At 39.9% G+C, this 26,833-nt stretch overlaps 1 protein-coding gene across 1 annotated transcript in view; it reads left to right on the forward strand.

Moving 5' to 3' along the window:
• Window positions 1-26,833, forward strand: part of plxdc2b (plexin domain containing 2b) — a 97,879-nt gene that overhangs the window by 59,881 nt on the left and 11,165 nt on the right. Inside the window, exons 5-11 of the mRNA XM_083901416.1 lie at window positions 8,478-8,600; window positions 12,686-12,804; window positions 13,064-13,163; window positions 19,743-19,838; window positions 19,980-20,061; window positions 24,570-24,630; window positions 24,714-24,870. Of these exons, the coding sequence (XP_083757542.1) occupies window positions 8,478-8,600; window positions 12,686-12,804; window positions 13,064-13,163; window positions 19,743-19,838; window positions 19,980-20,061; window positions 24,570-24,630; window positions 24,714-24,870 (738 nt within the window). The remainder of the gene's footprint in view (window positions 1-8,477; window positions 8,601-12,685; window positions 12,805-13,063; window positions 13,164-19,742; window positions 19,839-19,979; window positions 20,062-24,569; window positions 24,631-24,713; window positions 24,871-26,833) is intronic.

Below are 26,833 nucleotides of genomic sequence, written 5' to 3' on the forward strand. Positions count from 1 at the left end.
AATTCTGAGTTTAAAGTCTGACTTTAAAGTCAGAGTTCAAATATTTTTTTCCTGTGTGGCCCTAATCCTGTTCCGTAGAAACTGAACCAGAAGACGTGGGGGTTAAAAAAAGAAAAGTGTTCGTCTGTGGCACAAACCACAGTCGAAAAAAACCACCAGCAGATCTCTGCCAGCCAACCATTCAGCCCTGATACAAGATCATTTACCGCTCTCACCTCCACGGGGGTGAGTAGTCTGCTCGAGCTGTGGACCAAAAAAACAACAAACCACACACACATAAAAAAAAAATCAGCAGCTTAGACTGGAACTGGAAGAGAAACCAGAGCAAACGGCTGTGAAATGGAAACTGCCAAGTGGTCTAGCACACCCTGATAGATACGGATAAGGAGGTGGAGGAGGTGTGGAGGAGGATCAGTATGTGTGGGTTCGACACGTGACTCAGCAGACGTGTCTGCCAGCGTGTGCAAAAACAATTTTCCACTTGAGTCTTGATGGCAAAACCACAACACACCTCCCCCCCAACCAGCTATTATCACATCAAAGACTAAAGCCAGAGCTCTGTGCTGTGTAATAATAATAATAATAATAATAATAATAATAATAATAATAATAATAATAATAATAATAAAAAGTCTCTCCTGTTGTTGTTATCATAGCCGTCTCGTTTTCCTATACTTGATCAGCGAGCGGCTGGCAGGAGTTGAGTATGAGTTGGCCCCTAGAACCGTTCTGGATGGAATGGATGGGACGCAGATGCTGCCAGCGCAGGAGAGATAACAACAAATTTGCATTCCTGCAGACTGAGATGGAGGCGCGAGACTGAGGAGGAGGAAGCAGCTATATCTGCTCCTCTCAGCGAGGCCTCTGGGGGCTTTGTCTTGGATACGCCATCGTACAACAATATATCCTCTCAGTGGCTCGTCCTCCTCTCTCTGCTTTATCGTCACTTTCTCTCCTTAAGTTGCTGTCAGCAAGTCACTGTTTTGACTGTGCGAGTGTGAGATGTATGACTCTAAAGATTCAGATCCACCATAAGTGCTGTTTCCTAAGCAGCCAGTCTTTGGGTTGAGATGATGGGGTTGGCGTGCAGCCTGGTCCAAACGTCTATATTTATTGTTTTCACACACTGTGAATCTGCAAGTCTTCATTGTAGGAAGTTAATTTGATAGATTTCTGAGAATTACTTCTGTTTTCATGTGTATTAGATTCATTAGAAACATTTTTTCATTTGCTTTGTTATCAGGACAAATGTTTAAATCCCAATTCTGTCACAATATAACAGATTTTTATACAGATATGCAGAATTAAAAGAAGGCTAATCTAAGTCTATGATAGTTTTGCCGAAAACTGAAGTTTAACGGCTCATTCTGTTGCAGAAAATCTCTGTTTTTAATTCACAGGCACATCTTACTCAGTCAATTTGATAGATTTCTGAGAATTACTTGTGTTTTCATGTGTATTAGATTCAAGTAGAAACAGTTTCTCATTTGCTTTTTGCAGACGACAAATGTTTAACGTGCCAATTCTGGCAAAATGTATTATTGATATAATACAGATTTTAATGCAGAAATACAGAAAGAAGGCTAACCCAATTTATACACCGGCTAAAGTCTACTTTGTCTTAAAGTGTAACTCCTCCTTCTGTTGCACCAAACTTCAGAGAAATCAGTGTTTTTAACTCATGGGCACATCGAAGAATTCCAAACACCAAAGTCACAAAATAAGCCTTTAAATCTTACTGATGGAGGCAGCCGTAAATCCACAATTCCTCTGTGCTGAGATGTTGATTTTGGACTTAAATGTGTGCAGTGAGCTCTTTACAAAGTGACACAAACTTCAGTTTCCAGTGAAAAGAGTGTGTGTAACACTGAGTAAAACAACAATTATATTCTTATGATATCATATAGTTTAACTGTCTGTCTGACACTGTTTTATTTATCTTCAGCCACAAATGTAAGCTAACCTTCAGCTGCTTAGAGGCTCTAACAATAAATAAAGACATAATGTGTTAAAAATGTTTCTGAGAATAAATGGATAATGTCAACATTAGTGAATATTTTAGTTAAGTAGGTGTTAACAGTTTGTGGGTTAACAGCGACTGTCAACGTGACTCGCTGGTTGTTTGTGGTCATGAGAGACGGAGAGAGACATTCTGGGTTTTTATGTGTGATCTGACCACCGTGCACCAGCTGTGTGGACGCTTTCTCCAGCCTGCTTTCGCGCTTTCACAACCGCAGTGTAAAACACTTTTAGAAAACACCTGAATATCTATCTCTATCTATAAAGCTAGTTGTGTCTGTGTGTCTGTGACAGGCATATCTCGCTGACTGTTAGTCAGATCGCCCTAAGACTTTGGATATGGTTTGAGCATGGCTCGATGGTCTGCATCCTTGATTTTAAAATTTTTTGGAGGAATTTTAATTTTCACCGATTTATCACGCTTCACCAGGCAGGCAGCGGCTCATCAGCAGCAGTTGCGCTGTCTGGAGTGGGGAGGTGGGAGTGAAGAGGCTGTCCTCACGGTGGTGGGTGAGACACTTCACACGGTTCCCCGCAGAACATGGTATTATATTAAAAACAACGAAGTTGGTGTCCATTCACCAATACGCGAGCACATATTTATTTTTGCGGCTAACTTGGTGAACCTGTTTCCAAAGGTAAGCTAGCGAGGCTACGATTAGGGTAGGGCTAACATAATGCCAACACTGTGCAACCCCTCATTAGGCACAACGCAAATGTTTTCATTTTCGATTAGCATTAGCGTAGCTAGATGTTGTGACTCTCAGCCACGCCAGTGTTATGTTACCCTTTACGTTCTTTATCATGCATTACCATAACTGAAAAATCTTCTTCAGCTCCCGATATAGGGATACATACTTCCTACGGGCACTGCACTAGTGTTTATCAAATCATGGTGATTTAGCTTCCAAGCCCATGTTTGAGCATATTCACGACGTAATGTTTGACACGGAAAGGTAAAGGAGAAACATCAAAGGACATGAGATCAGAGCTGCTCTCCTTTTCCCACAGATTATATGTCTTGTGGTATATTCTATAGGTTACAGCCTGCGGATCAGGAAGTCCTTAAAGGCCTGGAAGATAAATCACCAGGCAGTGATGACTGCTTTGATAAGTGTGTGTTTTGTTTCAAAAAATCTTTGCTCTTTTTAAGGTGAAATATTGAATAGTTTCACCTCTTTAAGCCTCTTAACACGGTTTTAACATCTTTCATCTTTAGTCGTATTGATTAAATTGTGTAAAGTAAGTATGTTTTTTTTTTTGACAGAAAATGTAATACATCTAAATTATATGTGACAAATATACTCACTGGACTTTATTAGGTGAAGAGAGATCTGTCCTTGGTTAAATGTTTCAAAGTCAGCGCAGTGAAATAAAGATGGGACTTTTGTTCTCACTGTTAAAACCCACAGTCTGTTTGAAAGCAATGTTTTTCTTGCACAAACCAAAGCACAGACGCACTTTAGAGTTCAAACTGCTCTCGTGCTGTTCTTTAAAGTGACCACTGCTCCACAACAAAGGGTTGGATTTGTAGTGCAGTAAAATAACTTTTGTGACGATGGGGTTGAAATACAGATTAATGCGACATCTCTTACATCTCAGTTACACTCTTAGAAATAAGGGTTCCAAAAGGGTTCTTCTACAAGGGCTGAGGTTCTACCTGGAACCATTTGCTTCTAAAAAAACCTTTCCCGAAGAAAGGGTTTTTCAAGGGTTCTTGGTAACACTAATGGTTCCAGTAAGAACCATTTTGATCCAGAGAACCCTTTAAAACCCCTTTCCTGAATAAAAGGTTTTAAAAGGGTTCTTGGTGGAACCCTCCAAAAGGGTTTTTGGCTCCAGGTAGAACCTTATTCTAAAGGTTCCAGCTTGAGCCAAAAAGGGTTCTCCTATGAGGACAAGCCGAAGAACCTTATATGGTTCGACTTAGCACTTTTATTTCTAAGAGTGCTTACTTACTTAAATACAGGGCACCTTTCACCTTTTTAAACAGGAAATGCTCTGATAGATCTCAAGTCTGAAAATACTAATAAAAGTCCAAAACACAACAGGAATAAAATACATAAAGTAAATTAAAAAATAATAATAAGGTAAACAAATGTGTCAAAAGCCAGTAAAAAGGGCATGTTTGATGAAATAGATCAAAATACACAGATATGTGAAGTTAAAGTAAATAAGGCTCAGTTATAAACCAGGTTAAAGAGGTTTGTTTTGAGTTTGCTTCGAATTATACTGATTACGATTAAGACTCAAACGTCCAGAACTGAGAACTTTGGACTTGTTCTTTCACAACTTTAAACTTAAAAACTCCAAAAAGAGTAAAGTTACCATTGGGTCCCAATTCAAGGTCCTGGTCCTGTGAGTCGTAGATGGGATCGGGAGAAGATTTTGTTGTGTTTTTATTTATTTATTTAGGTAAATGTAGTTTTTTTTTTTTTGCATCCTGACTAAGTTCTGGATTTGTAAGAAACAGCAAATTCAATAAAAAATTATAAATAATTTACAAACTGTGAAGCTTTTGTATTGTTACTTGACAAACATACATCACATCCAGTCCTGTCCTCTTGTCCTTGTGTCCTCAGAGCAGCAGTGACAAACTAGAAACTATCCTGTAACACAGTCTTTGAAGGACCAAAGACTTTGTCTAAACACGGCGTCCAATCACAAGACGCTTTAGTCTCGCAGGACAAATTAATTCCCACTTCAGTTTTTCTTGGACGTGCACAGACCAGGACTGTTGTAAAGCAGCAAATATAAACATTGCTCTACTTTCCTGCCTCTCCTCGTCGTCCACTGTCCCTCATGTTGTATGTGAATGGACTGAATAGCCTCTCGGATGAGAAGCCTCTTTCCTCTTTAGCGTATTGAGAGGTCGTCTAATTTTCCTCAGACTGTCAAATGTGTCGTATTGTGTGTTCAGGGGATTTGCTGGTGGAGAGCAGAGGCAGCAGCAGTCCATTGTGAGCATGTCCAGACAAATGTGTGTGTGTGTGTGTGTTTTGTGGTTGTGGGATTTCTAAGCTTTTTAGGGTTTGAAAGTGAAAAGAGGAAAACTGATGTGGGCAAAACAAAGAGATGAAAAGAAAATGTGCTCAGGCGAGTGTTTTGGGAAAGATGAGATGAGATGTGTAGTGTATAGTGGCATATTATGGAAGATAAAGGATGTATGTAAGTATGAAGAGTGTTTGGGCCTTGTGTAAAAGAAAGAAAAACTAAAAAAAAAAAAAAGACGGCATGAATTCAGTAGAATTCTGACTTTTTTTTTCTCAGATTTCTGACCATTTTCTCAGATTTATGACTTTTTTCCCAGAATTCCAACTTTAATCTCAGAATTCTGACTTTAATCTCAAAATTCTCACTTCAATCTCAGAATTCTCACTTCTGACAAATCAGAATTCCGACTTTAATCTCAGAATTCTGTCTTTTCTTAGAATTCTGACTTTTTATAATTCCAATTTAAATCTCAGAATTCCGACTTTAATCTCAGACTTTTGACTTTAATCTCAGAATTCTGATTTCCTAGAATTTCGTCTTTAATCTCAGACTTCTGACTTTTTTTCTCAGATTTATGACTTTTTTTCCTTAGAATTCCCTCTTTAATCTCAGAATTTTTTAAGTTTTATTTTGTTTTAACTTTCCTCCTCTAAACATAGATGTGTTTTTCTCAGATGGGTGCTGTGTTAGATTAGTTTAAACTAAATAAATAAAAAATAAATATACTGAATGAAGATTTTAACGATACATCTTTTTTTCAAAAATAATCTCTGATAATTCAATAAACATATACCATTTTGTGTTAAGGAATAAAAAAAGGACCTAACATAACCATGATAAGTCCATATATTGAACCTCACAGCACTGAATCTTTTATTAGATTCACTCCTCTTCCAGGTGAAGATCAGTCGTCAGCATTTTTACACAACTAGAATCACATATTCTCATCCTCCTTGTGTGTGTGTGTGTGTGTGTGTGTGTGTGTGTGTGTGTGTGTGTGTGTGTGTGTGTGTGTGTGTGTGTGTGTGTGTGTGTGTGTGTGTGTGTGTGTGTGTGTGTGTGTGTGTGTGTGCGTGCGTGCGCGTGTGTGTGTGTGCGTGTGTGCGTGTGTGTGTGTGCTGACAGAGCTCTATATAGAGGTATTTCTGAGCGAGGAGGTCTTTGAGAGAAGATTGATTCTCTTCATGTTATGCTCTGCCTACTTTCCAAAATGATATATGTGTTTTAATAGCCCGCTCACTGTATGAAAAGACATACTGCAACAGTGACATGAAACAGGGGGATTTATAGGTCTGGCCTCAATGAGACTTTTTTCCAAAAAAAAAAAATATAATCTTTTCTTTCTCAGCAGGTTTTTTTACCCTCAACATGTCCCAGAGAACCACTTTACTCTGAATATTGTATTGTGGAAGGAAAATAATGGTTTTACACGAGAATTATTTCTTACCCCCCCCCCCCCAACACTGATTTAAAAGGGAACGTTTTAAATGTGTACCTGGAATCATGTATGAGGAAATGAATATGAAGCTGGAAACAGCAGCCAGTTTGTGTGAACTTGTCTTTCTCTGTCTAAATGTGATGAATTACACTGAAAACCTCCACTAGATTTTATGTTAGAATAATCTCGAGGTTTTAAAGCAACAATCTGTGGCATAGAATGTGTTAGTTAATCTTTCAGAGAGTTGCTGTTGCTGCTGGAGTATTGATATTAGCTTTTACCCTCTGTCTTTAACTCTTAAACATTACTCTAAACTCTATTTCCTAATTTCAACTAAACTGGTACCTTTTTTTTGTTTGTTTTGTTTGCCGTTTGTGATTGTTGTTATCCGTCAAGTTAGTTAGTTTTCTTCTATCAGGGTATATATCGATTGGCATGTGTTGCTGGGTGTAAATGTGTTAATGAGACCGTTCATCCTACATTTTATGTACAACGTTTTTTTTAAGATTCTGTGACTCTAAAAGGCAAATCATATGGAATTAGACTTTTCGCAAGGCAAACAACACTTTTATAGAATAAAATATCGTTTTAATCATTCAAAAAATATTGTATATTAGTGTTTGAAGTTGTCACAGGCTTGGAGTCACTGTCTGCCTGTAATTATCTAACATTTGTCAGATTATATACAGGCAGCTTCCCAAGGCCCCGCCCCAAGATCGGTGCATTTTCAAACAATTCAATACAATATTTTTGAATGATTTAAAGGTGCATCATGTAATAAATCTAAAGCAACTGGCAATTAAATCCTCTCAATATGTCACAGAGACTCATGATGTTTATATAACAAACTGAACTCACCAACAACAACAGCACAGCCAAAATGTTTGCATTAAAAACATTTTTTTGCTGACTGCAAATCAATCAAAAAGGTCTCTGTATTTTGAATTTGAATGTAATAGCTATTTTTGCCACATTCTTACATATGGCGCCTTTAAATCGATATCTTATTTGCTTAGTGACACAAATCTAATTCCTTAAAATCAAACACCTGAGATCCCCCTGCAAGTGTTTGTAGTAAAACCAGATTTTAAGCCCTCTGAATATTTTTCCTATATTTCGATTCTGAATCAAAAGACTTGGATGAGTCGTTGAACATCTTGGCGTCTTGACTTGGCAAAACTCTGTTGTCAGCGGGGAAATTAAAGTGCGGCTTGATGCGGACACTGTTGCCTGGCGATGAATAGTGTCTGTCATTAATAACCACTTTGACAGGCCGCTGCTAAATGATGCAGCTCTAGTTTGTGATCACTGAGCACGTCCATCTCCGAGGAGGAATACTGTACATTTAAACTGTAAGCGTTAACATAATCTGCTTTTATTGTCATTGCCTCGCGTTAACGTCCGTGATTGGTGACGATGAGGTGAAAGCAAACTTAAGAGGGAAAGGACTGCAAAAGTAGATGAAAAAGAGACATAATTCACTCTTATAATCCCATATTATTGAACTTCTCAATCAGCGTAAGGTTATTTAAAACCCTCCAGATTCTGATAGAAGATAATAATCCTAATTAATCGCTGTTGCCTCCAGATACAGAGGTGAACCTTGTTGGTTAATGAGTTTTAAAAGTTGCCGGACTGGACGACAACTGTATAAGATTGAGGTATTAATGCAGTAAAATAAAGATTGATGTTTGCTTTTATACACTCTTAGAAATAGGGGTTCCAAAATGGTTCCTTCTACAAGGGCTGAGGTTCTACCTGGAACCATTTACTTCTTCGGTTTTTCAACAGTTCTTGGTAACACTAATGGTAAGAACCATTTTGATCCAGATAACCCTTCAAAACCACTTCTCTGAATAAAGGATTTTGAAAGGGTTCTTGGTGGAACCCTCCAAAAGGGTTCAAGGTCTTATTTCTAAGAGTGTATACATATGCTATAAGTGATGCATCACAGATCATACTCTGGGGTTCAAGAGCGTCTATTAAAAAGAACAGAGCTTCATTTTCCTTTTTTCTTCTCTTGCAGGTTTCATCTACACGGGCGACGTGGTTCATCGGATGCTGACGGCGACGCAGTACATCGCTCCCCTCATGGCCAACTTTGACCCGAGCGTCTCCAGAAACTCCACGGTCATCTACTTTGACAACGGTAAAAAAGAAAACCTGACACTTTTGGGATTCAGAGAGTTTTGTTCAGTCAAAATTCACCTTCTGAGAAAAGTGAAACATAACTGAACGATACAGATAACCTCACAGGTTGTGTTGGAAAATGCATTATCTGACAAGTGGAACATTTAGCCCCCAAAATCAGACATTTCTATCACTTCTCCAGTTTATTTTTTACAGGAAAATGTATGTTTCTTATGATTATTATTATTCATTTGTTCATACAGGACCTTTTTTTCACATCTGGAGTCAGATAACATGGCAACATAAAGTAATATTTGCAGGTTTAGTATAACATCAACACTTATAGGCAAGCCTTATTCAAAAGTTGAATACAATAAGGAGTGTAACAGAGCTCTGGGCATCACGTGACGTGGCGATGAAATTATCTTTCTGACATTTTACCCTGGCTGTGTGATGTTAACATCCGGAGTTTTATACGTAAAAATTCATATCCTAAAGAAATAAATACTGGTTTTCAGTATGAAGCGTCTACCACCCAGCACTAGTATCTCCAGTTTCCATTTCAAACACTAAAGTTCAACTGTTTATACATGTCCCACTTAAGACAGAAATTGCTGCTTAAGTATATTAAAGGGATAGTTCGGATTTTTGAACATTAAGTTGTATGACACAGACCCCAGGAATAGAGTGGATGCAACGTTGTTAATTCATTTCACAAGGCTCTGGTTCGGAGTCGAGAAAAGTAGTTCTGGGAGAAAGTTTGACACAAAGATACATGCATATGTTATGTTAACAAGTTTTAACAATAAACCCGCTGTAGATCTGTATGTCACAACAGTTAGGTACTATTTTCCAGCCGGTATCACTACACCTAAATCCATCCATCGATCGGGTTATCTTTATGAACCAGAATACACAGAGAGAGAGAGAGAGAGAGAGAGAGAGAACAGTCTGTGTCATACAACTTAATGCTCAAAAACCGGAACTATCCCTTTAACACCTTTTATTAAGATTTAAATATTACATTTTTATTCATATTATTAACTTTTTTCAACTCAAGTTCCCAATTTAAACTTAAATCGGTGCCTTCTTTTTAGTTTGCTGTTTGCGACGCTTGTTCTCCATCGAGTCAGTCGTCGCCGTCTAATCCCTCCAGGTGACAGACCGACTGTGTGAACCCTCTGCAGTGAAGCTCATCAGACTTTACCCAAACTGGCAGCCGATCGATTTCCCGGCTCCTCAACACTCTGTTCATCAGTTAATGTCCTGCCAATACAAAATAAGAGCTTCTTTCTTCTTCTTCCCGTGTCTGATGGAGGCGTTGACGGCAAAACTACACAAACAAGACGAGTCGGAGACATGTGAAACTTCACAGTCAAGCTTTCACGTTCGTTTCTCGTTAATTAAAACCTGCTAAATTAAGACGACGTCATTTTGGCTGGATGAGAGCAATCCTAAAACTGTACTGAAGTTCGACGGGAGTCGTGAAAGTGTTTCACCACCTGACGAAGCCGTGAACGTGACTGTTGTTGTCGTCGTGACGGTGCGGCGGTAAAAATACCACTTGCAGGCCGTAAATATATATATATGTTTGACACAAACCACATAACTCTGCAGTAAACTTTTATTTATTAGAGACATTTATTAATCCATTATTCACTGGCTGTTTTATCTCCCGTTGCGTTTGAAGCGCTAGCGTCAGCTGCTTTGGTTTAAAACGTCGCCTCTCTCGCTTTACATTAAGAAAAACACTGTGTTTGCAAAGCTCTTCGCAAATGACACTCGATGTAATCTAATCAAGTCTGACGTTCGTGTAATATGTCACAGCAGCAAAACAAGTGGTGTACACGGTTGAATGAATTCCATTGAGTTACATTACATACAGTCATTTACACCTAACCACTTCTTATATATGTTTGTACGCTAAAAGATGCATTCAAGGAACATTTCAAGTTTTCACACACATGATTGCAGACATACAGTATGCCAAGCCAATTTTTATCTGGATACACCTTGAAATGTTAGCGCAAGGGCTTTTGTTCATGTTATATAGCATCTTTGCTTTCCTGCACTTCACATTTCCGTGAAAAAGTACAAAGAATATTTATAAATCGTTTAAGCGCAGTCTGAAGTCGTAAAATGAATACGATGCAGATTAAAATTCAGCACTCTTGAGGACGAGCTGTCGTAACGGGGCAGAACTTGGTTTGTTTTGTTTTATTTTGAGTTAATGTGCCGCGTTCAGCTCGTAAGCGGAATTAGAAACGAGGTCAATGCCTGCGCTCTCGCCACGCCTCCTCAGCCACTCTGTATTTTTAGTCAGGAAACGCCAGATAAGACGACGGCCTCCCCTCACTGTATATCCATGTTAATTAAGCATGTCCAGTACCACAGGCCTTTTTTATGAGGGCAGACATCCGTTCTCTGCAAATTGGCAACAGCAGACTAAATCCTCGTCTTCACTCTGGGTGGCAGAGGTCTGGCCGTGTGATGGAAAAATTGATTAGTTGTGTTAACAAACCTTTATTGCCCTGGCGCGCTGCCATAATGTCCAACTCGGCCCGACTTTCGCGTCGATAGGTTCTGCAGACTCTAAATCAAAGTAATGTTAAAAGTAATTTGGGGAGGGGGGGCTCGCTGTCTGGAGGGCAGAGCAGGAGTCTGGAGCTAATTGAGTATATCCCCTTAAATTTAAAAGTAGCACGTGAAGATCACTAGATGTGGAGTGATCGAAGAGCATTTTGGCCACAAATTGTGTTCGAGTAAGTTAGTTCCATAATCGATTCTCTTTTAAATACTCAGCTTATAAGGATATGCACCTTCGGACTCCGTTCACTTACATTTTATTCGGATGTAGAAGAACAGAATAAGGAACAAGATGGAAGGATAAGGAGGATAATGAGATTTTCATGGTGAAATCATCGATAGGTTCTCGTCCTGCCATTTGTAAGCCTTGAGTTTTCCATGATCCGTGTCAATCGAAACACCGCTTCATCATGTATTTGACTCTAAAAGGGACCGTAGTTGGACAAAATGGACATAATCCTGTGTTGAAGACCTGAAACTAAAGACTTGAGATCATCCAAAAATGTTTACTGATGTAATAAATGAAGTGAGATACAGGATAATTCGAGTTTTCCATTTATGGACATTTAGAAAAGAAAACAGGTCACATGTGTCTGCAGTGGTTTAAACCTGGAGACTATGCCCATTATTTATATAGTGTTCAGTCAGCCTGGGTGATATATGGCCAAAATGGTAATTATAAATGCTAAAATATAATTATCATCCATGAATTTTCACATTTGCTGTTTTATTATTTCTTGATTATAATGTCAAATTATAGTTATTTTCTTGCATCCCTGAACAGGAAGATTATATTTAGTGGTTGAATGTTATGCTTTAATTAATGTCTGAGAGAAGAAGCTCAGTGAGTCGGCTCAAATTTGGAAATAAAGTGAATTCAGTTCGTTATTTGGTCTAATAAATTTGTTACGCCCTGTATAATGTTAATGAAATATTGCCCAGCCTTATTTTATTTCAGTGAAATGATCTTTAAAGTCGTTACCCTGCTTTAATGTATTTTTTAAGTTACTTAGATTGAAATATTCTTATTTCCCTGCACAATACGAAGCAGTCGCTGTTCCTTCATGGCTTTAACCGCCGTGTAAATTGTCGTAGCGTCATCATCTCTCACACTAACCGCCGCGTCTCGATTCACTTTTGTCAAAAGTTTCACTTTTATTTCGTCCTCTTCTTGCAGCAGATGAGGTTTTATATCGGTGCTCACAGGGAGCAGAGACGCCGCACGCTGCCTCCCTTCGGCGGGAAATAATCCTTCAAAAAGATTATTTCCTCACAAACTTGATTGTTACATTTACGTCCTCTCGATCACATCCGTCTTTGCCGAGTCAGCGGGTTCATTTCACGCCGTGGCTGAGGCAGCAGAGATAGTGGTTCGGTAACGGAGAAGTCAGTGTAAGAAAATCAATAAGAAGTGTGAGCTTTAGGGAGACGCTGGCTTCCTGTGACACTCGTCTTCCCCTTCAGTTGTGTTTTTTTCCTCAGTTGTGTTGACCCTCGTGTGGTTATGTGTGTTTCTAGGTACTGCTCTGGTGGTGCAGTGGGACCACGTTCACCTACAGGACAACTACAACCTGGGAAGTTTCACCTTTCAGGCCACGCTGCACAACACGGGGAGAATTGTGTTTGCATACAAAGAGGTAGCATAGATTTAATCAAATATACACCAAACCATACTGTTCTAAAGCTTGGGGTCACATAGAAATTTCTAAATTTGTCAATGTCTTGACTATGTTTTCTATTCGTTTTGCAACTCTTTTGATGAATAAAAGTGTTAGTTTTAATGGAAAAAACAAAATAAGTTGTATAGGTTGGACCCCAAACTTTTGAACGGTAGTGTAGATGTTTTGTCCCAGACAGATTGTTGTAGTTATTGGTTTTTCCTTCCTCCCATTTCAGATCCCGGTTGAGTTGGCACAGATCAGCTCTATCAATCACCCGGTGAAGGTGGGCCTCTCTGATGCCTTTGTGGTGGTCCACAAGATCCAGCAGATACCCAGTGAGTCTCCAAACACACTGTTCTAACTTTCACTATCATCCTGTCCAACACGTTTTTGGTTGGTTTTCCATTACAATATTATAGTACCTCCTCAACGTGGACGGGGTCATCACATAAAATCACGGCACATTTCCATGGTAATTGTTGGAGATTAACCCGATAACCTCGATTCAAAAATCGATTCTCGATTCAACCGATTCGGTTCATACGATTCTCGATTCAAAAATGGATACAATGCATGGTGTGTTAAGGCAAATTATGGCATCAAAACAATACGGTTTTTATAAGATAATGTGATAATGTGATCACACAAAGGCAAACTTAAGACAACAGTTAACATTATTCATTCAAAACAAATAAAAACTTACTTACTGTACAAAAAATAAAAAAGTAACTTAAAAAACATAAATAAAATCTAAGGCTAGCTGCCTTTTTCTCCCAGAATTTACAAAAATAAACTGTACACAAATAACACAAACTGGTGTTTTGTGTGTTTTTTCAAAATATAAACTTTTTTTTTTTTTTTAATCAATTTTTGAAGTTTATGAATCGATTCAGAATCGTGGCTGATTAGAATCGCTGTCGATTTTTTTCCCCACTCCTACTTACATGTGGTGAACAACATGAAATTGACAAAGATTCAAGAAATCTTTATTGTCATTATGCAGATACATAACAAAATTTACTTTGGTAACTTCCAGCTTCAAAAAGGCCCAAGACGCACTATAAATAGTTAAAATATACACACAGAACAGTATAAATAGTGAATAATCTGTACAATAATAAGGTGCATAAAGAGAGCTGTCCGTATCAATGTTGTTGAAGAACTGATGATGGCAGTAGAAGTGAATTCATAATATCGTTCTCCTCGGTTACACTTCACCAAATCCATCCGTCATCAAAATGAAGAAAAAGTAGCAGAGATTCTGTGAAGAATAATGAACCTGACTGTAGAGATGACAAGACGACACAGTGGTAATGAGTTTGTCTCTTTTGCTTTAGCCGCAGCTGTCGTCACTTCGCTCTCAGATCTAATTTACTTTCCAGTATCTTCGATTTAAGCCAATTATTTTGTTTTTAAGGAAATGTGAGCGAAGGAGAAAGAGACTGCGAGCGCTTCAAAACTTTATTTTGTATCCACAGTCGGACTCTTTGTCTTTCATGGGCTCTGATTTTGAGCCTGCCACAATAATGAGACGTCAGATATGATTTATTCAGTCATTTAAACTGGTTTGGCTGTGTGTGCTTGGAACCTGGGTCGCATTTATTTGTCAAATTTAATATCCTGAGCCTGTCCTTCATTTGGCGTCTTTATCTTAGCCGATGTGTGATTTATTTGTGAGTTTGGTTTGAGTGTAAAAACATTTCATTATAACAGTTAATTAGTGTAAATCAATCATTAAGTGCAGCAGCTGAAAATAATCATGTTCCATCTCCTCTTAAAGCCCCTTTTTACAGTCTCTTTTCTACAAGGCAAACAGATTCCTGTGTTGAACCTATTAGCATCGACATCCTGGACTTCATAAAACAAGCTTCACTTTGAAGCTTCTGACACGGCGTGATGAAACCAGCGTGTGCTGCTGCTCTGATGTGGAGTGATGAAACCTTGAATGGAGGATGTTAGAAGTTGAACGGCATCTCAGAGGAGCATGAGTTCTCCTCTTTATGTCAGAACCTTTTTTTTTTAATTTGCTCTGATAATCAATTTAAGTAACCCTGATTCGACCAAACCGTCATCTGTGTAATGTGAGTAAACACAACACATACAGAGAGAGAGGGAGGGGATTGGCTGTTTGGATTAAATCCAAATTTTTCTTCTTGCAAGAGCTGAAACAAACAAGGCTACCCTTTCCTCTCAGCACGTACAGCACGCCGTGTTTGGAAACTGCACGCATTCATGTCAAAGTCGAGGCAAAGGGCAATATTTTTACCGTGCACTTCTCAGTCCAAAGGTCTTTGTGAGCCTCATGAGTAATTCAGCAAGAAGCTGTGGAGAAAGCAAAGGATGTTACAAACAAGATCAGACGTTTTTATAATGATGTTGATTATAATAGTGAGGAAAATGATAAGAATGTGGTGTAAACGACATATTTTTGGCAAGATATCTATAAATTAATATTCCTTAAGGACCTTCCAGCATAAGATAAATTACTAAAGAACTACATTTTTCTGTGATTTTGTAGTTCGCCAAAATGGCGTCCTTGTCAAGCGTGTCTACAGACTTACAGACTCTGGCTAGAGTTGGATTCACCCATGCTGGAGCTGGGTTCACCCATGCTTGAGTTGGGTTCGCCCATGCTTGAGTTGGGTTCGCCCATGCTAGAGTTGGGTTCACCAATGCTAAAGTTGGGTTTACCTGGGCTAGAGCTGGGTTCACCCATGCTTGAGTTGGGTTCGCCCATGCTTGAGTTGGGTTCGCCCATGCTTGAGTTGGGTTCGCCCATGCTTGAGTTGGGTTCGCCCATGCTAGAGTTGGGTTCGCCCATGCTAGAGTTTGGTTCACCAATGCTAAAGTTGGGTTTACCCATGATAGAGTTGGGTTTACCCCTTGCTAGAGTTTGGTTCACCCATGCTAGAGTTGGGTTCAGAGAGGCTAGAGTTTGGTTCACCCATGCTAGAGTTGGGTTCAGCGAGGCTAGAGTTTGGTTCACCCATGCTAGAGTTGGGTTCGCCCATGCTTGAGTTGGGTTCGCCCAGGCTAGAGTTGGGTTCGCCCAGGCTAGAGTTGGGTTTGCCCCTTGCTAGAGTTTGGTTCACCCATGCTAGAGTTGGGTTCAGAGAGGCTAGAGTTTGGTTCACCCATGCTAGAGTTGGGTTCAGCGAGGCTAGAGTTTGGTTCACCCATGCTAGAGTTGGGTTCGCCCATGCTTGAGTTGGGTTCGCCCAGGCTAGAGTTGGGTTCGCCCAGGCTAGAGTTGGGTTCGCCCAGGCTAGAGTTGGGTTTACCCCTTGCTAGAGTTTGGTTCACCCATGCTAGAGTTGGGTTCAGCGAGGCTAGAGTTTGGTTCACCCATGCTAGATTTTGGTTTACCCATGCTAGATTTGGGTTTACCCAGGATAGAGTTGGGTTTACCCATGCTACAGTTGGCTTTTTCCAGGCTAGAGTTGGACTATAAATGGATCTGAAACATTAGTGTTAAACAAGCTGGGAATAAACCTGTTAGAAAGACTATTCTCGTGATCCTGCCTCCTGCAAATTTAATGAGAAAGTATTAGCAGGACTGGACTAACCTTTAGAAGAACAAGAATCAGCCACTTTAATTAAAAAGAAAGATGATGCTGCTGCTCAGTTCTTCATAAGTAATACATCTAATCTCACACGTTTGAAGAATGATTACAGTTGATGTTCTTGTACTTACTTTAGGGTTAACCCAAAAGGTTGGCTTTTCTTAACATTACTTTTTGGATTGCCTTGGATTAAAAGATCAAAATCGTAACTTTATGTCCTCAACCTGACCAGTGCACACAGAGATAAGAGAGAGGACTATTGGATGACCAGGGTGTATATTTACTTTCCCAAGGTTAGATTATACATTAATAGTCACACTCTTAGATTGAACCCGAAATCACCTCGTTCATTTGGATTAATAATCTTGATTACAAGTTGGAGCTGTTAATTATATTGAGTATGTTGTTGTTATACTTTTCTTTATAGGTTTTACAGCTCTATAAATGCAATTTATTCACATCTGAGCTTTACTGAAGAAGTAACCTTGTGATAGAATGCATTAGAGATAAAAAAAGCGTAGAGTGTGGTCATGTCTTTTCATCGAAAACATGCTGTTTTTTCTACAATTCTTATTGCATTGCTTTAAAGAACATACTGGATCTCAAATTTCTCATTTAGTGTGTGATTCTATCAGGGCAAAGTAAGTAAACCCCAGTTAGTCATTGTTAATGTTGTGGCTGAGAACTTCAAATTTCTTTTAAGCTTCCTTCCACCTACCTGCTCACACATCAACAGCCTCGGGCTGAGAACCTGACCTTCCTCTGACACCCACCGTGTCATTAGGCACCTGATAATCCCTTTGTCCCGAGGCTGGAGGAAGTCAGTCTCCGGGGGGAGGAGATGAGGGACGGGAAGTCTTGGTCATAACTCTGAGGATAGACCACACTGGCTCAAACCTCCTGCTTTGATCACTTCTCCAGTGTGTAATCAAACCCAGCATGTTTGCAAGGAAACAGCATCCCATCATAAGAGGTGGAAAAAAAACATCACAGTTCAGCCAGCAACTGCAAACAAAACAGATTTACAGGAGTCATTTCCACATTTTAGCAAACGTTCTACTTTGCTTTCTTGCCCAGAGACGACGCCAACCGACGCCACATCTGAGTTGAGAAAGAATGACCTCCTGTAACAGTGTAATGTGTCATTTTTAATGCCTCAGCATTTATACAGAATAAATATATAAATATACCAGCCGTGATTTGTATAAGAGAGCTGGAGGTGGACGGGTTTTATCTTCGCAGCCAGCTTGGCTGATTTCCTGGCTTTACAGACTTTATTCTAAGATAAGATGATCTTTTTTTCTCTCTCGCTGCTGTAGCTTCATATTTACTGGAAAAGATGCGATGTGTGTGATTTATCTTATCGCGTGGCTGTACGTCCCCAAATCCCAAACTATTTTTTTGTATTATTTAAAGGTTCCAATATGCAATACTTTAGCAATACCAGTCATCGCAGTTAAGTCACAACAAAACAAAAGCAACGGTGGGACAGTAAAGTATTGTTTATTCTAGTCGGTGATGAATGAAAACCACTCCACCTTTCCTCATTAAAGACGCTAATACTTATGACTCTATGGATTTATCAACAAGCTTTTTTTGGGAGTAAATTCAGACATTTTGGCATCTTTTGTTGCTATTAATGAGCAGTTTGTCTTGTTTATCGAGTCTTAACCAGTAGCAGATGCTGGTCTTTGAAACAGGGCTAAGCTCATTTCAAGCCCAGTTATTTTACGCATAAATTCTTACATAAACCCACACGTTGATAAAAATGAATGACGGAGCACACAACTGTAACAAGGAAAATGCTATAATAGAGTTTTATTTACGGAAATGGGCTGCGACGCCAAGAAAATAACGCTAGACTTCGCTCGCACAATCTTCCACCTTTCAGACCTTTCACTTTCTCCAATCATCGTGCATCAGAGTCTCACTCGCCGCTGTGAAAATAATCTATTATGTGCCGTCTTGCAGAGATCAATCGAAGCTGAGCTTCCACCGGTGCAAATGTGCCGCGGCTCTGCAGGAATGACGAGAAAATTGCGTCAGACGATCTTGTGATTCTGAATCAAACGAGTCATACGTGACAGTCGATCGTGTTTTGACGCATTTTTAATCATAAAATGTGAATATAATTTTAGGGAAAGCAGAGCTTCCCTTGCTGTCTTATGACATGTTTACACCCAGTGGAGTGGTACGGTGCATTTAATTAGGAATAGTACCAAATGCTACCCTTCCCTTGTAGTACCAGAGTAATGGTACGGTACAATACGGGTGGAGACCCACGACAAACAAACAAACAAGCGTATCTTGCTGACGTGGTCATCTGGTGCATCGCACGCTCCATCTTTCAAGTAAAGATTTTGTTCTCAAGCCTGACTGAGGGCTTTATCTTTCCATACTGTACCAAACCAAACTGTACCATGATGGAAACATGGCTATAGAGCAGTGTTTAGATAGGCTATAGATCCTGGTCCTTGGGACCCACTGTTTCCCTGCTCTTAAACACCTGATTGAAATGGTCAGCTCAAAAACTTGGAAAACATGGGTCATGATGTCCATATAAAAGGGACGTCCTGAACTGGGCTTACACTATAGTTAATATTTGTGTCTGGATATCTTGTGAGTATATGAGTAACAGCAGTATAAACCCATATTATCTCCATGTACATGCAACAGAGGCTTTGCATTGACTTCCACTTGTCTCTGTCATTGATTAAACAGATAATGTCATGTGAGCTGCAGTGTCACCTTGCACGTTGTGGGATTTTACTGATTTATTTCAGGAACTGCTGCATAAGAAAGTCACATAAAAACCTCATTAGAATTCACAGAGCAGTTACTATCGGATCTGTTTGAAATACTATGCAATGAATGCTTAACTTTAACAAAAAAAGGAGGACGTATTCCATCTTTCTCTGATGATGTGTGAAAATGCAAGAAAGCAGCTGGTTTTACACACCGAGTGCACGTGGGGGCCAGGATGCAATAAGAGTCAGTGATGTATCTAATCAATCGCTTTATCTGGCCGCGGCTGATGACTTGCTGTTACAGATGACTGGGACTGTAGCCTTTCAGCGCAGTGCGATTGATATCGACTCCCTCGGGGGAAATTGCTACTGTCCGCTGCCAAGACGTTGGCTGACACCGGGGCACCAAAGTGTGTTGGGGGGATAAAGTGCGGTGGCAGCATCCTTTATGACCTGATTCTACCTCCTGCTCCTCTTCCTCTTTCTCTTCAGGGGCCACTTGTCCCAGTTTTTATCTTTGGGCCGGGGTAAGATTTGTGATGCTCTGCTCTGCTCTGCTCGCTCGCTCTCACTCTTGTCTCTTCCTCCTTTCTCCGAAACACAGACGTGCGGAGGCGAACGATCTACGAGTACCACCGCGTGGAGCTGACAAAGACAAAGATCACCAATTCTACAGCTGTGGAGATTCTGCCTCTGCCCAGTAAGGAGACTTTATTTTATCCTAACAGCTGCCATAACAGTGTCCACTAAACCCCACGTTTAAGTCCATGAATGAGACTTTGTCAACAAACAGGATTCGAGCTGTGTGTTAATTTGACCTGTATCTCCACCTTATCTCCAGCGTGTCTCCAGTTCACCACCTGCAGCTCCTGCATCTCCTCACAGATCAACTTCAACTGTAGCTGGTGTCATCGCCTCAACAGGTTAGATATCATATATTGGACACTTTTTACACCCAATCCTCACAAATCCTCACTAATTAGTCGTATGAACGTCTTAAAAGTGTGAAAAAAATATGCTTTTTTTGACTAAATGTGCTTGGAAAAAAGTTTCATTTGATAAAATTGATTCAAATATCAAATTATTCTGCACATTAACATGATATTTAATCATTCTCCCAAACACATCATGTATGAAAATGCATTTTTATAACTGAAATGTTTAGTTTTGTGTGAGTAAGAGGTAAGTGGGCTCCAACGCTTGCACTTTACTTTACATTAATTACATTTAATAAAAAAGTGTGCACTAAAACATAAATAATCTGGTAGGTTAGGCATGTTTTTACTGAGTTTATTAATTAAGGTTTATTGTTGCTTTTAATTAAAGCAACGCCCTGCAGAGGTTGCAAACATCTCATGCATACGGTATGAGGATGAAAAATTAATTTGGTATAATCCTGTATTGGTTTTAATGTGTGGACTTCATTTAGACTCTTTTGCTTCCCATCTCCTCGCACGTCAAATAAAAGTAGATGTTTCAGCTTGTTCGAGTGAAAAAGACAGCGAGGAGAATCATTTTTCATCCACACAAGTTGAGAAAGTCTCACCTTGAAAGTCAACAAATCCTCTTTTGGGCATTTTTCTCGGGGGGACACTCACCCTGACCCCTGAGCAGCCTTCATTTTCTTCTGTACGCTCTCTTTATTCATCAAATATTAAGCTGCCTCTCCTTTTCATTTTCCACCCTGTAATTGACTGCAGAGAATGTGCTCTAGAGATCTTCCGATAGCCCATTCCTACAGGTCAAAAAAGCCATTTAATCCTGAGTTTTAATAGGTTTTTGATCATCAGCTGGATTGGAATTAATCAACATTCACTCCCGGAATAAGTGACTCTGCAGCTGCAGTCGTAAATTCCCCTTTTCGTCCTGTGACTCGTTTTGTTCCCAGCGTGTTTGTGACATCACGTTTCGCGCGGCTTAATTTAGGACTTATAAATATGTTTTTTTGTTTTTTTTTTGGTTCCTTTTATGGAGACAAACTAATTTACACTGCAGCTACACGAAGATGTGTTTGTCCTCGGGAGCCAGTTAGCACGCTGCAGTGAGATACTTCACGCCTGCAGCAGTGATCTCATTAAGCTTGTGTTTTAATGAGTTTTCTAACAGTGTTAATATGTGACTGTTCCGTGTTACCGTGCCCCTTTTATATCCTTCAGCGACTGGGGTGGGAAAAAAAACAAAAACATGCTCCAAACATGCAGCTAATTAAAAGCAGCGGTGGCTCGTTGACTGTGAGGTTAATGAAAAGTGCTGACATTTTAAGAGATCGGCTTTAATGAACGACTCCGAGCCAAGTGAGAGCCGTCCTGAGCTAAATCAGTGTCGTCGAGGCTGAATGTGTGCAGCCGAGGCAGGTTAATAAAGCGTGACACACTTCCCTGCAGACTTCGCAGCGCCGTAAGTGCCACGTTCAGGCCGACGACAGCACTGTGTTTGGATGTAAGGCAGGGATTTGTTTACCGGGGCTGCAGCTGGCGAGCATCGCAAAACGCGGGGCTCGTTGAATATTAATGGATGTTATAATATTGAGTTTTAATATGTCTTAGTCTCCCAGCAAACTGTTACTGCATCATTTATGTTGACAAATCGTACAAATTACAAGCTCGCGAACCTTTGCAGCCAGCTGCAGTTGAATCGGTCGGACGGAGGAGAAATATTCACATGCTTTATTTACTTTACTTGTCTTATTTAGCTTTTGTTATACTGTGTGCAGCGTAAAAGGTTATGCGTTTAAAATGATTGCAAGACAATCATATAGCGATACATCGCAATAAAAGTGCAGAGTTTCTCTATTTAATCACAACATAGGGAACAAAGTGCATCTATGTATTGAACGTGGATGGAGCATCTCTTAACACAGCTTTCTCCGCCATTATCCTCTCGTAAACTTCCACCCAAGTTCCCCTCGTTCATTTGAGCAGCGCCACCGTGATGAGACATGAAGTAGTGGCTTCCGGAAAAGTGAAACCATGGCAGGGACTGTTTACTTTAGAGCACCTTGATTTATGAATTAAAATATGAATTATTGTATCATGCGATATATCACCAAATAGATATTTTGACCCACCCCTTAAACATCGGCCTGTTAAATACCGTTATATACAGTATATTATAGGATTATTATCACAGAACCATCAGTGTGTATAGTGTTTATTTGTTGGGGAGTTATTTCTTTTGCAAATAAGTGATAATATTTCTGGAAGTATTTAAATTAAAGCTGGTATCTTTGCCTTAAATTGATCATTATGAAGTTAAACATGATTACACATTGTAATAAGGCTTTCTTTGACTGTGTTATTCCATCTCCAAACCAATTTAGGCATCAGCGTTCACGTTCGGTGCAAAAATACTGGTGTTCTGTTGTCCGTTGCCTCTTTAAATGAACTTGAATCATGATTTTATAGATTAAATTAGAAATAGAATCATTTGATTCGCATTGTAAGCAAATGAAAACGAGAAAATGCAATTTAAAGCATAATTTCAGGCCAAAAAAACACAATTTGATTATTTTGATTGATCTGGGGAACCCCCGTGGTCACTGTTAGCAGCAGCATGTCAATCAAATGCAATTGACCTGATTTTATGTGACGCGAGTTATCAAACTGAGGAGTTGGAGTTGTTCTGTTAGTCTTTCATCCGACTGCTCTTTTTATCTGCTGATGCTAATGTGCTTGAATAATGTAATATATGCCACTGATTTAAAAAAAAAAAAAAAAAAAAAAACTGTTTCCATTGAAACATTGATGGCAACTGGAGAAGCACGTTTTGGAATCCAATAGTGAGATCCATCTATTCTGCTGAAAAAGAAACTGTCTTCATTTAAATTCAAATGAAGCACCTCAATGCATTCTAATTAAAAGCGCTGTGAATCAGTGCATTAGATGGCAACTGGCTGTGATGAATGCCTTCTGGGAAAAAAAAAGAAACCACAATCTCGCTGTAAAGCGACAGGTTGGAGCAGACATGTCAGAAATATCGTTCTCTTGTTGGAGAAAAAAGCAGTCAGAGGAAAATGGGGGAATTAAGCGTTAGAGCTCTGTTTCGCCTGCTTGAGCAGATGAGGCTGAATTTGTTGGTGGGGAAATAATAGGAATGGGATGATTAAAGCGGCGGGAAGATGAAAATGGACTGCGTCGCATGACGTCATTACCATAACCATATGTGCACGAGAGAAATGTGGTCTGCACGGAATGTCTAAGAGTCTCTGCTGCTCTCGTCCCGGTTTAAACCTCTGCACTGCGCTGCGACTCAGCCGTTTTTTATTTTCCGTTCGCCTCCCACCTACAGTTGAGAACTAATTTACACACTGCCAGAGCTTTTAAACTGCACTTTATTTGACAGAAAATAGTGCGAGCGTGTGTTTACTGCTTTGCATACTAACTCGTCTTTGCCAGACGGGCGCGCACACTGTTTTTCTGGCAAAGGGCCCGGAATGACAGAATGAAATGCGAGTTCAACGCTAGGTGAGTTCTAATTTTTGATCCACTTTCAGCACTGAGGATTAGCGGCTGCTGCTTTGATTCGCTTCTGCCTCTTTGAGGTTGTTAGACGCCGCGGACCGTGATGCACACTCAACAACACCTGTATCCTAAGGCCTCAAGACCAAATTACTCACATACCATAAATCTTCATAGAGTGCAAAACTGCTTCATGGTGCACATACAGCACTTTTTTTAGAGTTCTTTAACCTGTGTTTGTCCAACTATTGTATTTCAAAAATATTGTTCTTTGCTGTCCCTGGTGTGTTCTGATTTGGGACAAAATAATTATCTATTATAAAGTATCTAAAGTTTATAATAGTGCTGTCAAACATTAACGCGTCAACGGCATTTAACGGCTTCAGCATTAATGCACGACGCATTTCCGCAAAGACTGACCAGAAAAAGACGCACATGATGTCATGTTTTACGTAACTCCGGATTGTTAAAATGAGTCTCTAAAGTAACGCTAAACTTTAAAAACAGACGCACACATACGCAGTTACACAGGTACGCTGGTTATTTGTAGCGCTGCTCTTTTCGTTTTAATAAACAGACTGCTCCAGTCCGACTGTAGGCGTTGCTAACGTCGCTAAAAGGAGCTAACTGGTACACGGTGCCTGGACTCCGGCGTCGCGGCACGTAAACATGACGTCCCGCGCGTCTTTTTCTGTTAACCTATTGCACAGCACTAGTTTATAATCTGAAAAACTTTAAATAATTTCAATAATTTTGTCGAATGTCGACTGGGAAAACTTGGGGGAGAACGAGTTCCAGACGGACAGCGACTCCAAAACTCCGTAGCCAATCAGCAGGCAGCTTCCTGAGGCCCCAATTGTCGTCTCTCTCTTCTTCCCCCTCTCATTTCCTCTCTCAACATGGTGGCGGAGTCTTACAGGTGACTCAAATCCATGAAAATGTAACTCTAAACGCCTTTAACCATCTGTTCCCAGATGCTCCAGTGGCTTCGACCGCCATCGACAAGACTGGGTAGACAACAGCTGCCCGGACGAGGTGAGCGTCAAAACACAGTTTACACATGACGAAACACTTTACATGTTTTTTTTGTTGCCTTTACAACACTCGTCACGTTTCAGACTAAGGACAAGACGTGCAAAATCGCCGACACGACGCTCCTCTACCCCTTCACCACGGACGTCGTCACCAAAACGACGTCCGGGAGCAAAGACGCCGCTGCAGATGGGGACAAAGCACCGTCCACCGCTCCCACTCCCACCAGTGTCCCCACTGAAGGTAAAGGAGTAGAAAACTGAGTTTGGAACAAGGCCATGGTGCATATTGTGGCTTTCTTTTAACCTCTAATAGCTAATTCTGTGCTGGCAGGATGTTAAATGAAGTGCATTTGGAACTGTTCTTTATTGGTATTGACGCGTTTCCTCTTTTACAACCTGAACAAGACACTCTTGGAGAAAGCGTCTCTGAAGCTATCCACTTTAGATTTCTAAAAAGAAGATGAAGAAAATCATCCCAGATGGCAGGCGGTGGAGCAGCGCTGAGCAGCTGTGCGTGCACCAACTTTTACACAATGCCGCCTGGATTGGGACAAATCTTCATAATAGATGTGGTGATGTCACTTCTTTCGTCTCTGCTCGCTCGCCATCAATCTCTGCTTCATGAAAACTTGTCGTCCTTTTTTTGGACGACGAAGCATTTTCTTTCTTTTCAATCAGCAGAAGGCTGAAGTTTCTTCTTTTTTTTTTTGTTGAAGACTAAAAGTATGTTAGGGATTGAGTGCATGGCTTGTGACAAATCCAGATATTAAGGTTCTCTAAAAGTGGTTTTGGTGTTGTTATTACCTGCACTCTCCCGCTCGCTTCAAGGTCTCTTTTTTTTCCATTTGAGAGCTTAAGTTGGGTCTTAATACTGAAGCCGTTTGAGGAGAAAAAAGTAAGTTTATAGTTTGTGTTCTTGTCAAGTCAGTCATAGTTAAAACTGATAAAGAATAAAAACACCAAACCTTTCTGCAGCTGAAAATAGTCCTTGACCAATCCGATGATGTCGAATAACTGAATAAGATGGAGGCTAAAGCTTTTTATTTATTTTGCCTTTTTAATAATGGAATTTTATTTGTGACATGTTTTTCATGAATCGGTGCACTTCTTAACTTATTATCACTACAACAAAAAATGATGTGAAGAACTTGCCTCGAGGAAATTATAATACATACTATAATATAATATAATACGTGACATTAAGTTATTAAAAAAAACATGTTAAAATACAGAACAAAATGTTGTTTTTTACCATAAATATAAAAATCAACCATTTAAAGGACCAGTGGGTATGATTTTGCAGCATCTGGGAGTCCATTTTCATATTGCAACCAAGTAAAAACGTCTCCCATTCATGGGAAACTACGGTGGCCTTCAGGTGACATAAAAGTGTTTAATTTGTCCATTCTAGGCTACTGCACAAAAACACGGCAATACATGGTGGACAGAATTTGCTCCTCGCCTAATGAAAACCAACAATTCTTAAAGTAATTCAACATAATACAAGTATACAAGTATTTTAATCAGTAACGGCTGATTCAATTCTACACAAATGACCTTTAAAGTGTGAAAGGTTACACAAATGGTTTGTTTGTTTGCCTTTTTCCTCAAAAGTGCAATATTTTCCTTTTAAAAGTCATCAAAAAAAGTCCAATCTTGGTGAAGAATATGTTGTAAACAGGTTACTGTAGCAGTAAATATAGTGTGTATCCAAGTGATAAAGTATTTAATATGTCAGAGGTCGTGTGCTAACACCCCCCCCCCCCCCCCTCCATTAAGTGATGAGTGTCTCTTCATAACAGCAGGACACAGCAAAGGTCAAGTTGGTGCTTGTGTTGGTTTGATATTGCAGTGTAAAGAATCCAGCGCCGTGATTCACTGCAGCCTCAGCGGGAGACTCACCCACAGCTCACAGCCGCATAATCTCCACGCATCATCCTCTAATGTAAATCCTCAGACAGGATTCTTTTGCTGAGTATAGGGAAATGACCAAGGTGTCCTCTAAAGTTTGTTTACTTCCTTTTCTGTTTTCTTTTTCTCTCTCTCTCTCTCTCTCTGTCTCCGGAGAGATGTGAAAGTTACAAGCTGGCTGAATTTATTAGTTCCCATCTTCTGCTCATTTTCTTCCCTTTTTTTATGGCTTTTGAGGAAAGAGAAGATGGGCAGTTTATCTTAAGCAGCTCCATATGTGGGTGCTGAGGAAT

Source organism: Microchirus variegatus (genome assembly GCF_963457635.1).
Source record: "Microchirus variegatus genome assembly, chromosome: 15".
Classification (NCBI taxonomy): domain Eukaryota; kingdom Metazoa; phylum Chordata; class Actinopteri; order Pleuronectiformes; family Soleidae; genus Microchirus; species Microchirus variegatus.